Genomic DNA, 12,044 nt, shown 5'->3' on the forward strand with positions numbered 1-12,044 from the left:
TAGAATTTACGCCAAAAATATTATTCGTGCAATTGCTTTGAAAGTTGATATAAAAACTTCTCTAAAGGAGTTATTTGAAAATTGTGTTGATTACCGGTTGGTTCGTTTCGTTATAGTATTTGTTGGACAAGCAGGATGGAGAAAAATACAGTTACAGTTCCAAAAACCTTGTTTTCACAAGTTATTCATATTTTCAAGTATGCGGCAATTAATTTGGGCCTTCCTTTCTTGAATGGAGTTATGTTGGGATTCGGGGAGATCTTTGCTCATGCATTTATCCACTCTCTTGGTTGGGCTCCAGGTCATACTAGGATTTATTCTATTCAAAGACATCAGTATATTCAAGCCTAAAATGAAGCATAGCTGTGCGAGGAAATTTATCTTTAATATTTGAGGGAAATGGTGTTTGCTTATTCGTGATTTTTTTATTTTTTCATTTTAAGCTGAGGCGAGTATTCATAAAATTTGAGATACTCGAATGCTTAACTCATGTTTCTCTCAGATGTATTATGGTTTCAGCTTTGCACTCTCTTTAATGATCGTTTTCTTTAGTTTTATTGTTTTTATTTTCTTTTCCCACAATATTAAGAGCTTCTTTGGCACAATGCAAAGAATATATATGCTCAAGGGATGGAAAACGAATTAAGCCCAAATGAATTGTGTTTATATTTGCAAAATAACATTTAATTTCCTTTGCATTTAATTTATTTATGATCGTTTTCCTTGAGCTTCCTTCTTCTGTTTTTTAAGTATAATTACTTTTGATTTTATTTATGCCCTTTATATTAACATTATGTGACACGTTATACATCGCTTCTTCGGACCGACAAATTGATTTGAGTAGCATAGTATAGAAAAAGGTGTCAACGAAGATTTATATGAGCTGTGAGACAAGTATCGAAGCTATCATCATTGTTTAAAATTGTTCATTATTTTTACATTACTTTGATTTGAATGACAGTACTACGCTTTTTGTTGTTTTCCTCATCACATCGCTTTTTTAAATAATTGTTATTGTATTCGAACAACGATAGTGCTCTAACTTAATGACTAAAACACGCTTATTTGTAAAGGCGTGTAAGTATTACTATTCTCAGAGCAACAAATCTCAACTGATTATAAATTGATTGCACAGCCCATTGATTCATTAGAATTTTACAGGTTATTTCTGTCGTTGCTCAAGCTTTGAAAAATATACTTTTGAATGATTCTTAAAACTTACATTATCGCATGCTTGGTACACTCGGTTGGCTTTAATGATGTTATAAGACAATTTCAAGTTTGATGATACAAAAAAGGATTCTGATCCTCGAACTGAATCTTCTTGTTTATGCATAAAAAGCAGATACCGACTACTTAAAGTCAGCAAATCTGAAAAAATAAATTATCATTAAATTTTTGTCAAATTTACGAATACTGACTTCACAATTTGCTATATAAACTTGAAGATTTATTGCATTAGCCAACAAGAATACTATATTTCTATTTTCTTCCAAGATGTAGCATGGACAAACCTAAACAGTAGTCGTTCTATATTTTATAGCTATTTAAATAATTAACTATATTACCCATCGCACAGAATTACATAGCATATTATTTAAATCTTGGATATACGCTCTACAAGCATTGCTATACACTTTCAGTGGTTTTTAAAAACATGTATTAACAGGATTCCAAGCAAACTTTAGTACGCATCCAACACAAATAGGAAGTCTACGATCACACAAATTACAGCGATATAGAATTTCGCGAAAAGAATAAACCATTAACTCAAGTAATTTCAAAAGGTTCTTTGTTAACGAATCTGTTTTAAATGTAATAATAAATTTTAATCTATAGCAAATATGTGGACCTTCTGACACTCGCGTACAAGTAGGTTATCTTGTTAGCAAGCTCTTAAAAGATCCATTCATTTATATACGCTCAGTGAATAGCAAATACGAATGCATAGCAAAATACCATGCGGGTAAAAAACCTTCCTATTCGCACTGTCTTGAGCGAGTACGGTAATGTAAAGTGACCATAATACCACTTTATATAGCAAAAAAATACTGTTACTTCAATAGTGACTATGAAAAAAAGCAGTCGCTAGATGAACTAAGTCACAATAATATATTGATCGATTAAAAACTCATTAGTATAGGCATAGTCAAAGCTAGTTGAGTCTTTTAATAAACCGGATTATTTAATCCGTTTGAAGTTGTAAAGAACTGTAAGCGTTGCCAACGTTGATTTTTATTATTCACGGAATCGATCTTGAAAACAAAGGTTGTATTTACTTTCTTTTGCTCTTTAAACAGTAATATTATCATACACATAGTAATCTTTAAAAACTAATGAAAGGATTCTGCTCTTGCATTAACTTTGGAGAGTATCTTCCTTCATTTTCAAACCGAATCAGCGTAATAAAATATACCTATACTCTCTAGCGTATAAAAAATATGAATCCATTTTTTTAAGTTTTTCATTCATCAAATATATATTATATTTATGTTTCTACTTTATTTAGTATGCTTGGTTATCCGTGGACTTGTTAAGCCTCACGCAAACTTTCCCTACTTACCTATACTTTACTGATTCTGCCCACACTACAACTCCCTGTTGATTTATTTTCATCTTGTATCAAATTTGAAGATGTCAGATCGTGAAGAAAAGCTAGCTGCAGCTAAACAAAGGGTATGCATAATATTTTGTAACATTTAACTTACGAGTGCTAGTTGCTGGAGGTCAAGAAGAAAAAACGCCAAGCTAAATCTAAAAATTCAGTTGCCGAAGATAATGTTGACCGCGAATCTAATGATGGCAATAATCAAGTAAATGAGCCTACAGGCAATGACAATACTCAAGTAGTTGAAAACACTGAGGATATTTCTGCTTCGAATGTAGTTTCAGCTGAAGGTGCTGAGGCATCCACCGGCGATGCTTCTACTCAGTCTCCGGAAACATCTGAAAATGTCGTTAAAAATTCTGTAGATGAGTCGGTTGCGGAGAAGCCTGAGAAGGAGGATTTAGCGGTAATAGAAAGTGAGGATAAAGCAGCCAAGCCTGATGGTGAAATAAAAAAGAACGTTGAAACAGAGGTCACTTCTCGAAGTACAAGCAGTCAAGAAAAAGATGAACTAGAAAAACAAGTAAAAACCCTGCATGATCTTAATGAACAAAAGGATAAGAAAATCAAAGAATTAAAAGAACGCATTAACGACTTAACTTATGATTATGAAACATTAAAAGCTAATGCGGATGACAGTGAAGGAAAGCAGACACTCGTATCCAAAAGAGAAGCCGCTCTTGAGGAATTCCAGTCAAAACTGTTAATCAGAGAGAATGAGATTAATAAAAGAGAACTGAAGATGAATGGAAAAGAAGATGATCTTAAAAAACGTGAAAAGGACCTTGAAAATCGTCTATTAAAGGTTGAAGAACATGAGAAAAGTTTAAATGAACGTGCCACGAAACTCAGTGAAGCTAACGAGAATTTCAATAATCGTTTCAAGGAGTTTGAGGAGCGTGAAAAATCCGCGATAAAGCAAAATAAAGAACAAAGCTCTGAAGGCTCTAAAACTGCTAACCAAACTCATGAACAAAAGGAGTTGATCAACTCATTGGAAAAAAAGGTTTCGGACATTGCTTTAGAAAAGCAACTTTTGGAAGAAGCTGTTGAACGTTATAAACTAGCGATGGTTGAGTTTGCGGAATGTCAAAGAAGGCTGAAGGAACTTGAAGCGATGCATTTTGAACAGCCTGGCTCCGTGACCGAGAAACTTTTTCCAGATCCTACTAACTTTGAGGTAATCGATAACGTTTCAATTGACTTGACATTGACTGGATTTCCCGGTGCTCACGGCATTCCTTTTTCAGTATGAAGTTAAAGCTTTAATATGATATTTATTATTAAGTCACTATGTTTAAGCTCCATTACCATACTGTTTCAGCGAGTATAAGAAGCCCTAATGAATAAGATGATTTGAATTTACAATCAGTTTACATGATCTTTGAATTGTGACGAGTAGTAAAACAAAGTAAAGAATATAAAGCAAATTCATAATATATTAATATTTTTTTGTCTAAAATAGTGAACTTTATGCTTCTTATTATTAAATCAAGGTTGTAATTTGGAAGTAGTATTAGATTCTTTGATATGAAATCTGCCTTATAAGGAATTTTTACCACCACCCTTTTTACAAGAAAATTTGTGAAAATTCCTGTTTAGGGCATGTGTATGTCTGAAAATAAAATAAAGGAAGACATTTATCATAATTATTTGTTCAAAATTACTATATTACATTAAAAAATGTCGCTTCCAAGGGCTGTCGGTCGATTTATAATTGTTGGTTCGCAAGGTATGTTTGTGGCCATTCTCCTATCAAGGATTTATTCAAAAGATTAAAAACCCTAACAATATTAGTAATGAGCAAAGCTTTTGTACAAGCTTATAAGCAAATGATTGCTAATGCAGCTCAACAAAGTACTGGTCAAGCTGCTGCTTCCAAATCATCAACTGCTGTTCGTCGAGGTGAAATGACTATTCAAGAAGCTGGTAGCATTTTAAACATTAAGCCAGAATCATTAGAAGAAGGAGAGTTAGAAAAACGATTTCAAAAAATGTTTGAGATTAATGATCCTAAAAAAGGAGGATCTTTTTACCTCCAGAGCAAAGTGTTCCGAGCTCATGAAAAATTGAAAAGTGAACTGGATCAAAAAATACAAGAACAATCCCCAGCGAAACCAACCAGTTCACCTTAAAACTTTCTTTGATTTTGGGTTGCTAGCTATTGCTACGTATTTACCGACACGTCTACCTTAATTTAATGTAAAATGGAATCTATCTTTTTTTTTTTTTTAAGAAAAAAAGAAGCAATGGGATATATTTTTGTTTACGAATAGTTGAAGAAATGTGAGGAGGTTGATATCCTCATATTTTTTTGAATATGCCCTGTACTATGATAAAAGGAAAATTAACACTAGTCTAGCTATCCACATACCCTCAATGCCGTTAAACCAGAGCCATATATTGTCAATGTGATGAGAGATGTACATTGATATGGATTGACTTCAAACGAGAGCCTGAGGTTAAGCCAAAACTTACTTTTCGACTTTTAACTGTCGCTGGCCAATCCTTAAAGTTAGACTGGGCTGCGGGCACCATGAAGAGATCAATAATCTAATCTATTCCCAGATATCAATCATTACACACTACTATTGAAATACATTTTGGTTACAAATAATGAATAAGACACAAAAAAAAGAACCGTTAAACTAATATATTTAAAGAATATAAGTTCCAGTTGAGCAAATGATAAAACATTCTTTTATGTAAAACAAGAAGACTATTGGGCTATAGCAAAAAGTATACGGTAAAATCATTCGCCCAATTATGGATAAAAAAAGATATCATGGTTAAGCACAGTCGATTTTGGGAAAGGAAAAAAAAATGAGTGCAAACAACCGTGATACTATTTTGAACTTTTTTCTTAGTAAAGAAAATCCGTTTTTTTGTTTACTAATACAAAAGCCATGATATCCTCACAACATTTGGTATTAAATGAAGCGAATAATAAATTCCTAGAACAGACAAGAGAAGAAGCAAAGAATACACATGTCTATTTCACTTTCCTTTATAAACATGATAAGTAGCGAAAAGAACAAATATTAGAGGATTGAAATAGAGGGATGCTTAGTATTTTAAGATGATATAGAGAGCGTGAATAATACCGGGAACGTAACCAAGACAACAAAGAAGAATGTTGATAATAACGTCAGCACCACAGCCACGTTCCAAGAAAACGCCCAAGGGAGGGAGAATAATGGCGAAAATTACCTGTGTCATATATTAGCATTGAGTCAAAAAGAAGCGAAATTTTTTTTTTATAATACCAAAAAAAAAAATTTCGTAGTAAAATGTAGCTATAAAAGAGAAAGTAGAAACCAAGACACTTGGCGAAATCAATTTGATTTAGTAACAACAATGCGATGTGAGCGATTCAAAACAAGCGCAAGCATAAACACAGGACAGGCGACAATTAAAAGCATGTCATTTCAAACATTAACGAGTCGCTCAGAGTCAAAAAGTCATGAGATGTTGAAACAAAACAACAAGAGAAGTTAAATCGAATCAACTCAAATCAAAAATGAAAGCCAAGTTCAGTAGGATCCTGCACCTTCTCCATATATGAGCTGGAAAAACATACCTTGAAAATATCACTGCCAGTCAAAGCCATTTTTAATTAATAAAGAATAAAAAAAAATGGAATAAAAAAAGAAAACTTTTGGTTATACCGAAACTTTGTGTGAAATGTATGGATTTCTGTTGTGTTATGGAATTTTTAAAATGTTGCCAGTGATGCTGTATATTTATACGAAAAAATGCCAGAGGCCCAGCGATAAGTGACGTAATCCTGTCGAATGCAATGATGCTAACATTTTCTAAGCTCGATAGACACTAGGTAAAGAAATTTCTCCTTTTGACCATACAAACAGGAGAAGGCAACAAAGTACACAACTTGTAAAATGATTATTTACCGAAAAAACATTTTGGTTGTCCAAAGGGTTGTTTGATTCATTTGTTGGTACTTTACCTTTGTCTCTAATTTATTTGATGGTTTTACTTGCATACTTGGTTTAAACGAGCAAGTTTGTACAGGCATATACGTAGTATATGAAGTAGTTTGCAAATCTACACGAATATGAATTAAGCCCATCGTTTACACGAAACTTTGTATGGGTAAAAAGTGTCTTGTCGAAAATGAAGGCAAACCGAATTAGCTGGGTATTCATAAAAGGTATTATTATTGATTGAAAGGCGTAAAATATTTTTGCAAGGATAGTAATAAAATGGTTGTATTATTTTTAAAACAGTTGGTTAGATATAGTTAAAGTAAAGAAGATAGAAAGAGAGAGAGAGAGAGAGAGAGAGAGAAAAAAAGAAAAAAAAAGGTCGGAAAATAACAGAATCATTTTATTATTAATTATATTAAATTATATTTAATTTTCTATATCTCTAACATATAACAACAATGAATTTATTTCAAACCAAAAAGAAGGAAATGATTTCGAAATAAGAAGGAAATGATTTTGAAAAAAGAAGGAAATGATTTTGAAAAGTGTATAAGAAAATTTTTATACCAAAACACTTTTTTTTTCTGTTTTTATTTTCATTTTAATTTATATCGAAATATTTATATTTTTTTAGCTATGTATATTACTTTGTCGTTGTTAAACAAATCTACATTCTGCAGCTATAATTCGTAAGTACGGGTGGAGCACAGAGTACATATGGATGTTGCATGCGGAAAAAGACGGGCGTAGTAGATTTATTATTTGCGATAGAAATATATCAACATGCCGTTATCAATACAAAATGGACGTATTCCATTTTTATAAGTGGACACTTTGAAAATAAATCAAGAAAAAGCGATGCAGAGCTGGCATGAACGGACCTTGTTTCAAGCAAAGTATAGGCTAGACAATGAAACGAAAGGATGCGACGCAAAGAAGCCCAGTCAGCAAAGTCGGAGAACCAGCCACTGCACGTTACTTTGGAAGCATTCTTACAAATATTGTTTGGTATTGCATTGCACTGCATTTTGAATTTCTTTTCTTTTTTTTTTTTTTTTTTTTTATTCTGTCGGATTGGATTTAATTTCATTTTTCTGATTTGATATTATTTATTTAAATCTTTTTTTCTTATTTTCATTTCAATTCTTTTTCTACTATTTTACTTTCTGCATGCTAAAACGCCACACAACTCACTAGCCCCTTGGAATATGTGTGGATGTATGAAATGATGCATTGCTATGTATGTAAATGTACCAGTGTCTGTGCTTGATGAAAAACACTGGTACCACAGTGAGACTGATGTGTGTAAGATGACATAAGTGCTAGGTGGTTTGGCAGGGTTAGTGGGTAATGCAGAGAAACGTAGGTAGACCAGTCAAAGTTGGGTGCGAAAGAAATAGGGTAAAAAGAAAAAAAAAAAAGAACAGGAAAAAGAACAGAAAAATGTCTTTCAAGAAATTGCATTTTAAAAGAAAAAATGTAGAAAAAGTAAAAAAAAAAAAATTAAAGAATAAAATGTGCTTTCTTCCCGATATTGATAAACTAGCAAAGCAGACGAAATAACAAGGCGGAAAGACTGCGATCGGCTGGCTAAGGGGAATCATCTGGTAAGGGTAAATCGTCTGGTAGTGTAGGTTGTTACCATTTGTTATTTTCATAATTTTCATCTTTGCGAGGGATGACAGTTAATATTAATGACTTTTTTTTTTTTTCGCAATAATAAATTCTACTGTTTCGTTTTGTTTTTTCTATTTTTTCTTTGTTTTTACTCCCTTTTCTTTTCTTTTCTTGCTTTTTGGTTTTTTTGCTTTTATCTTCTCTCTCGAGTGTTTTTCAATTCGGTCCACATTTTCTCAAGACAAATCTCATACATTTCTACTCGATAGGATACTGCTCAACGGGATACGCTATTCTGGAGCATAGTAAATGCAAGCAGTATATATGAATAAAACACTCAAATAGGATATAGAGATGCAGAGGCAGTGGATGTGCTTTACAGGGATATCTGAGTATATACTTGTGTGGTATGAGTGATTGCATCGAGTTTGTGCGCCGAATTTATGCACTGATCTTAAGCATTGAGTTTATGCACCGAGATTAAGCACTGATTGTATGTCTCGACTTTATTTGTATCAATTTTATACATCTGTTTGGCTTCTACCATTTCGTTTCTACAATCTCCATACACTCCTTTACACTTACTTCTTTAATTTGTCGCATACCTCTTACACATAGAATTACAATTCATTTGTAATGGCTCATTGCCTCTGCCCATTTATCGTTCGTTTACTTCTAAATCCGTTTTCACCCCATTCCATCTTATTATCTAAACTTTGCGTAGCGTTATATCCTCTGTCGTAACCAACTTTTATTTTTACATTTCATATGTTGCAACTAAGGCAAATTAAATCAATATACGCTCTTCTCACCGTCTTCCTCAACCACCCCCACTGAGATCTAAAGTGGGGTGCATTTCCATACTCATTTAGAATCATTCTCATAGAATCACGCTCATATGTCTAAATATACTTTTACCTGAAATCAGCACCATACCGATTGCCCCCCACTAAGTACAAATTGATCCCACTTCTACAGGATTCTACTTTTTTAATTTATACCATACCTGAAAAAGGTCGTAAATAAAAAATATAAATAATAAAAAAATAATTCTCTTTCATCTACTTTAACGCATACCCTTCCGATGTTTTAATAAATAAAATAATAGTTGAAAAATGTTTACATTGTTTAAATAATTATTCATTTGCTCTCGAGTTTATCTACTTTAGGCTGTTTGTATTGTTTTGCATTCAAGCTTCATCAATCACCTTTGCTGTTTTCATTCAATCAAAAGTTTTAAACAACTCATTCTGTATGCCCAAAAAAAAAAGTAAAACAAAAGAAAAGAAAAAAACATTCTAATTGTTTATTTTATTGTATTTCCTATTCACTGACTCTTTTTTTTTTCATTCATTCATTCATCTATTTCCCATTTAATACAATCCATTCAAACTTGCGCTATCATTGCACTAAAGCAGCATATCATACTATTGTTAAATGCGTTGCGAAATCGGCGATACCTCTCTTCCTCGCTACGCTACGTTTGATTTCGGCGATCGGTCATTTTTGAGCCGTTGATTGGCTACTTTTATTTTTGCTTTGCGACAATATGGTCTGTTTTTGCTCAGCCCTCCCTCAACTAACTTCCTTCATAGTTCAAAACCCTAACCCTATGGGGTCTTGTCGACCTATAAAATCACCAAAGTTAGCTCCACGCCATCCTATCAGCGGTGCTACCGATTCCTGCTTCCACAAGTTTCTTCCTTACTCGTTGAAAGGCATTCGCCAAGTGCTTTCGCTCGCCTTCGTTCCGTTCTTATAATAAAGCCGAACGTACTGTCTGGTTGTAGGTTGTATTGCCTAATTTCCTTCGTTGAATATCATTTTGTGATTTTGAGCAATCTCTCTTAACGTCTTTGTTGGTTGATCTTGCTTAGTACACACATACACACACGTCTTTTCTCTCTTCAAGTTGTGTGTTTCCTCGCGTGTTCTCGTTGTTCCTGTTTCTCTGTGTGTAGTTTTCTTTACTTTTTGCCTTTGCAATTTTGTCTGTCTTGGATCGTTGATTCGATTCGTTTCTTTTACCTTTAGTAAACCTACTTGAATTGTAATCCCAGTGTCTGTTGCAAGAACTTCTCTTGTTTCACATTCATTCATTCCTTTTTTTTTCAAGTATTTTTCATCAGTATCTCTTTTACTTTATTTTATTTGTTATTCTATTCTTTCTTGATTATCCACAATGGCAACTCAAGACGCTGATATTATTATTATTGGTGCCGGTATCACCGGCTGTGCTTTGGGCGCCGCTTTGGGCCGCCAAGGCAGAAAAGTGTTGGTTTTGGAACGTGATATGTCTGAACCCGATAGAATTGTTGGTGAATTGCTTCAACCAGGTGGTATTGAAGCCTTAGAGAAGATCGGCATCGCCGATGCTGTCGAAGGCATTGACGGTCAATGGACTTCTGGCTATCAAATCTTTTATGGCGATTCAAACGTTTCCGTTCCTTACCCCAGCAAGCCCAATGGCGGTGCATACCAAGGAATTGGTTTCCATTATGGTCGCTTTGTCATGAACCTTCGTAAAGCACTTACAAGCACCCCCAACGTCACTGTAACCGAGGCCACCGTCAATGAACTTTTACGCGATGAAACTGGTGAGGTGATTACCGGTGTTGTTACCAGTTCTAAAAAGTCCGAGTCCCCTGTCGAGTACAAGGCTCCCTTGACCATTGTTTGTGATGGTTGCTTTTCCAAATTTAGAAAGGCTTTCATCGATCACCCTATCCAAGTCACCGATCACTTCTTGGGCTTGATTTTGACCAATCCCGATTACATCGCTCCTGGTCGTGGTCATGTAATTTTAAGCAAGGTTGCTCCTATGGTCCTTTACCCAATTTCCTCTACTGAAGCTCGTATCTTAATCAACTACCCTGGTAAGAATTTACCCCCCATGGAGACTCTTAAAAAATACGTTTTAGAATCATGCGTCCCAAACATGCCCGAAAAGCTTCGCCCTTCCCTCAAGGCCGCTGTTTATAACGATCGTCTTAGGTCCATGCCTAACCAATTTTTACCCCCCACTGTCAACCGTACCAAAGGTATGATCCTCGTTGGCGATTCAAACAATATGCGCCATCCCCTTACCGGCGGTGGTATGACTGTTTGCTTTCACGATGCCTATCTTCTTTCCCGATTCATTTCCCCTTCCGCTGTTCCCGATCTTCTAGACTACGAGCGCATTTTAAACCAAATGAACAAATTCCATTGGAAGCGTAAGGGTTACAGTTTTGTAATCAACGTTCTTTCCATTGCTTTGTACAAATTGTTTACCCCTAAAAATCGCTATATGAAGGCTCTTGAATCGGGCTGTATCGATTACTTCAAGCGTGGAGGTAATTGTGTTGAAGGTCCCATTCGTTTATTAGGCGGTTTAGACCATAGCCCTTCTCATCTTATCGGCCACTTCTATGCCGTCTGTCTCTATGGTATTTACCAATATGTCTTGTCTGGTCCTGCTTTGCTTATGCCCGTCCGTATCATCGAATCCTTATTGATTTTCTTACAAGCTTCGCTAGTAATTATCCCTTATATCCTTAGCGAAATGTCATCCTAAGTTTGCAGAATCAGTTCATTAAAATTAAATTATTTTTGATTTATGAATTGGTTGATTATGATTGTCTTGGCAATCACTGATAGCTATTTGGTTTTTGCCTTGTTTGGTACGTCGTTGTTTTTAAAGAAATAGTTTTAGATAGAGTTGGGTTCAAGTTTGTAATGACTTCACACTCTTTTTGTTTATTATATAAATCCCTCTGTTTTTCAAGAGTTATAAATTGCCGTTTTAATATAAAATACTTTTTTTTAATTTTTAAGCCTACTAAGTACAATTATTCGTCAGCGTTAAGTAAACAATTATCCCGAGACTACAA

At 34.3% G+C, this 12,044-nt stretch overlaps 6 protein-coding genes, 12 long non-coding RNA genes and 2 other non-coding genes across 20 annotated transcripts; 10 read left to right on the forward strand and 10 right to left on the reverse strand.

The window, feature by feature from the left end:
- Positions 1 to 66: 66 nt before the first annotated feature.
- SPOM_SPNCRNA.4915 lies at positions 67 to 309 on the reverse strand. Its single transcript, NR_194270.1, has one exon. It is a non-coding gene; the product is annotated as a non-coding RNA (long non-coding RNA).
- Positions 136 to 1,591, forward strand: mim1 (MIM complex subunit Mim1; the record flags this gene model as incomplete). Its single annotated transcript, NM_001021255.3, has 1 exon — positions 136 to 1,591. The coding sequence occupies one exon, from the start codon at positions 136 to 138 to the stop codon at positions 349 to 351; it is 216 nt and encodes a 71-aa protein (NP_595347.1). The 3' UTR covers positions 352 to 1,591.
- A 51-nt stretch (positions 1,592 to 1,642) lies between these two features.
- SPOM_SPNCRNA.1394 lies at positions 1,643 to 2,071 on the reverse strand. The gene has a single exon (NR_150273.1). It is a non-coding gene; the product is annotated as a snoRNA primary transcript (small nucleolar RNA).
- On the reverse strand, positions 1,842 to 2,008 carry snR3. Its single transcript, NR_197142.1, has one exon. It is a non-coding gene; the product is annotated as a box H/ACA small nucleolar RNA snR3 (small nucleolar RNA).
- Positions 2,072 to 2,110: 39 nt separating the features above from the next.
- On the forward strand, positions 2,111 to 2,330 carry SPOM_SPNCRNA.4916. The gene has a single exon (NR_194271.1). It is a non-coding gene; the product is annotated as a non-coding RNA (long non-coding RNA).
- SPOM_SPNCRNA.4917 lies at positions 2,113 to 3,122 on the reverse strand. The gene has a single exon (NR_194272.1). It is a non-coding gene; the product is annotated as a non-coding RNA (long non-coding RNA).
- Positions 2,591 to 3,989, forward strand: SPOM_SPBC713.09 (uncharacterized protein). Its single transcript, NM_001021256.3, has 2 exons — positions 2,591 to 2,676; positions 2,718 to 3,989. The coding sequence occupies exons 1-2, from the start codon at positions 2,635 to 2,637 to the stop codon at positions 3,861 to 3,863; spliced, it is 1,188 nt and encodes a 395-aa protein (NP_595348.1). The 5' UTR covers positions 2,591 to 2,634; the 3' UTR covers positions 3,864 to 3,989.
- Positions 3,791 to 4,001, reverse strand: SPOM_SPNCRNA.4918. Its single transcript, NR_194273.1, has one exon. It is a non-coding gene; the product is annotated as a non-coding RNA (long non-coding RNA).
- Positions 4,002 to 4,168: 167 nt separating this feature from the next.
- On the forward strand, positions 4,169 to 5,323 carry tim16 (TIM23 translocase complex subunit Tim16). The gene is made up of 2 exons (NM_001021257.3): positions 4,169 to 4,340; positions 4,406 to 5,323. Exons 1-2 carry the CDS (start codon positions 4,292 to 4,294, stop codon positions 4,741 to 4,743), a joined length of 387 nt encoding a protein of 128 aa, NP_595349.1. The 5' UTR covers positions 4,169 to 4,291; the 3' UTR covers positions 4,744 to 5,323.
- Positions 4,223 to 4,826, reverse strand: SPOM_SPNCRNA.4919. The gene has a single exon (NR_194274.1). It is a non-coding gene; the product is annotated as a non-coding RNA (long non-coding RNA).
- On the reverse strand, positions 4,936 to 5,183 carry SPOM_SPNCRNA.4920. The gene has a single exon (NR_194275.1). It is a non-coding gene; the product is annotated as a non-coding RNA (long non-coding RNA).
- pmp3 (plasma membrane proteolipid Pmp3) lies at positions 5,249 to 6,316 on the reverse strand. The gene is made up of 2 exons (NM_001021258.3): positions 6,189 to 6,316; positions 5,249 to 5,818 (listed from the first exon to the last, which is right to left on the reverse strand). The coding sequence occupies exons 1-2, from the start codon at positions 6,216 to 6,218 to the stop codon at positions 5,675 to 5,677; spliced, it is 174 nt and encodes a 57-aa protein (NP_595350.2). The 5' UTR covers positions 6,219 to 6,316; the 3' UTR covers positions 5,249 to 5,674.
- SPOM_SPNCRNA.4921 lies at positions 5,502 to 5,743 on the forward strand. The gene has a single exon (NR_194276.1). It is a non-coding gene; the product is annotated as a non-coding RNA (long non-coding RNA).
- On the forward strand, positions 5,897 to 6,196 carry SPOM_SPNCRNA.4922. Its single transcript, NR_194277.1, has one exon. It is a non-coding gene; the product is annotated as a non-coding RNA (long non-coding RNA).
- Positions 6,317 to 6,470: 154 nt separating the features above from the next.
- Positions 6,471 to 6,846, forward strand: SPOM_SPNCRNA.4923. Its single transcript, NR_194278.1, has one exon. It is a non-coding gene; the product is annotated as a non-coding RNA (long non-coding RNA).
- Positions 6,847 to 7,014: 168 nt separating this feature from the next.
- Positions 7,015 to 9,283, forward strand: SPOM_SPNCRNA.1395. The gene has a single exon (NR_150274.1). It is a non-coding gene; the product is annotated as a non-coding RNA (long non-coding RNA).
- SPOM_SPBC713.14C (uncharacterized protein) lies at positions 7,792 to 8,019 on the reverse strand (the record flags this gene model as incomplete). Its single annotated transcript, NM_001431016.1, has 1 exon — positions 7,792 to 8,019. The coding sequence occupies one exon, from the start codon at positions 8,017 to 8,019 to the stop codon at positions 7,792 to 7,794; it is 228 nt and encodes a 75-aa protein (NP_001417960.1).
- On the forward strand, positions 8,583 to 9,772 carry SPOM_SPNCRNA.332. Its single transcript, NR_150740.1, has one exon. It is a non-coding gene; the product is annotated as a non-coding RNA (long non-coding RNA).
- SPOM_SPNCRNA.4924 lies at positions 9,497 to 11,734 on the reverse strand. Its single transcript, NR_194279.1, has one exon. It is a non-coding gene; the product is annotated as a non-coding RNA (long non-coding RNA).
- On the forward strand, positions 9,836 to 12,037 carry erg1 (squalene monooxygenase Erg1). The gene has a single exon (NM_001021259.3). It carries the CDS (start codon positions 10,355 to 10,357, stop codon positions 11,726 to 11,728), a length of 1,374 nt encoding a protein of 457 aa, NP_595351.1. The 5' UTR covers positions 9,836 to 10,354; the 3' UTR covers positions 11,729 to 12,037.
- Positions 12,038 to 12,044: the final 7 nt, after the last annotated feature.

Source organism: Schizosaccharomyces pombe, assembly GCF_000002945.2.
Source record: "Schizosaccharomyces pombe strain 972h- genome assembly, chromosome: II".
NCBI lineage: Eukaryota > Fungi > Ascomycota > Schizosaccharomycetes > Schizosaccharomycetales > Schizosaccharomycetaceae > Schizosaccharomyces > Schizosaccharomyces pombe.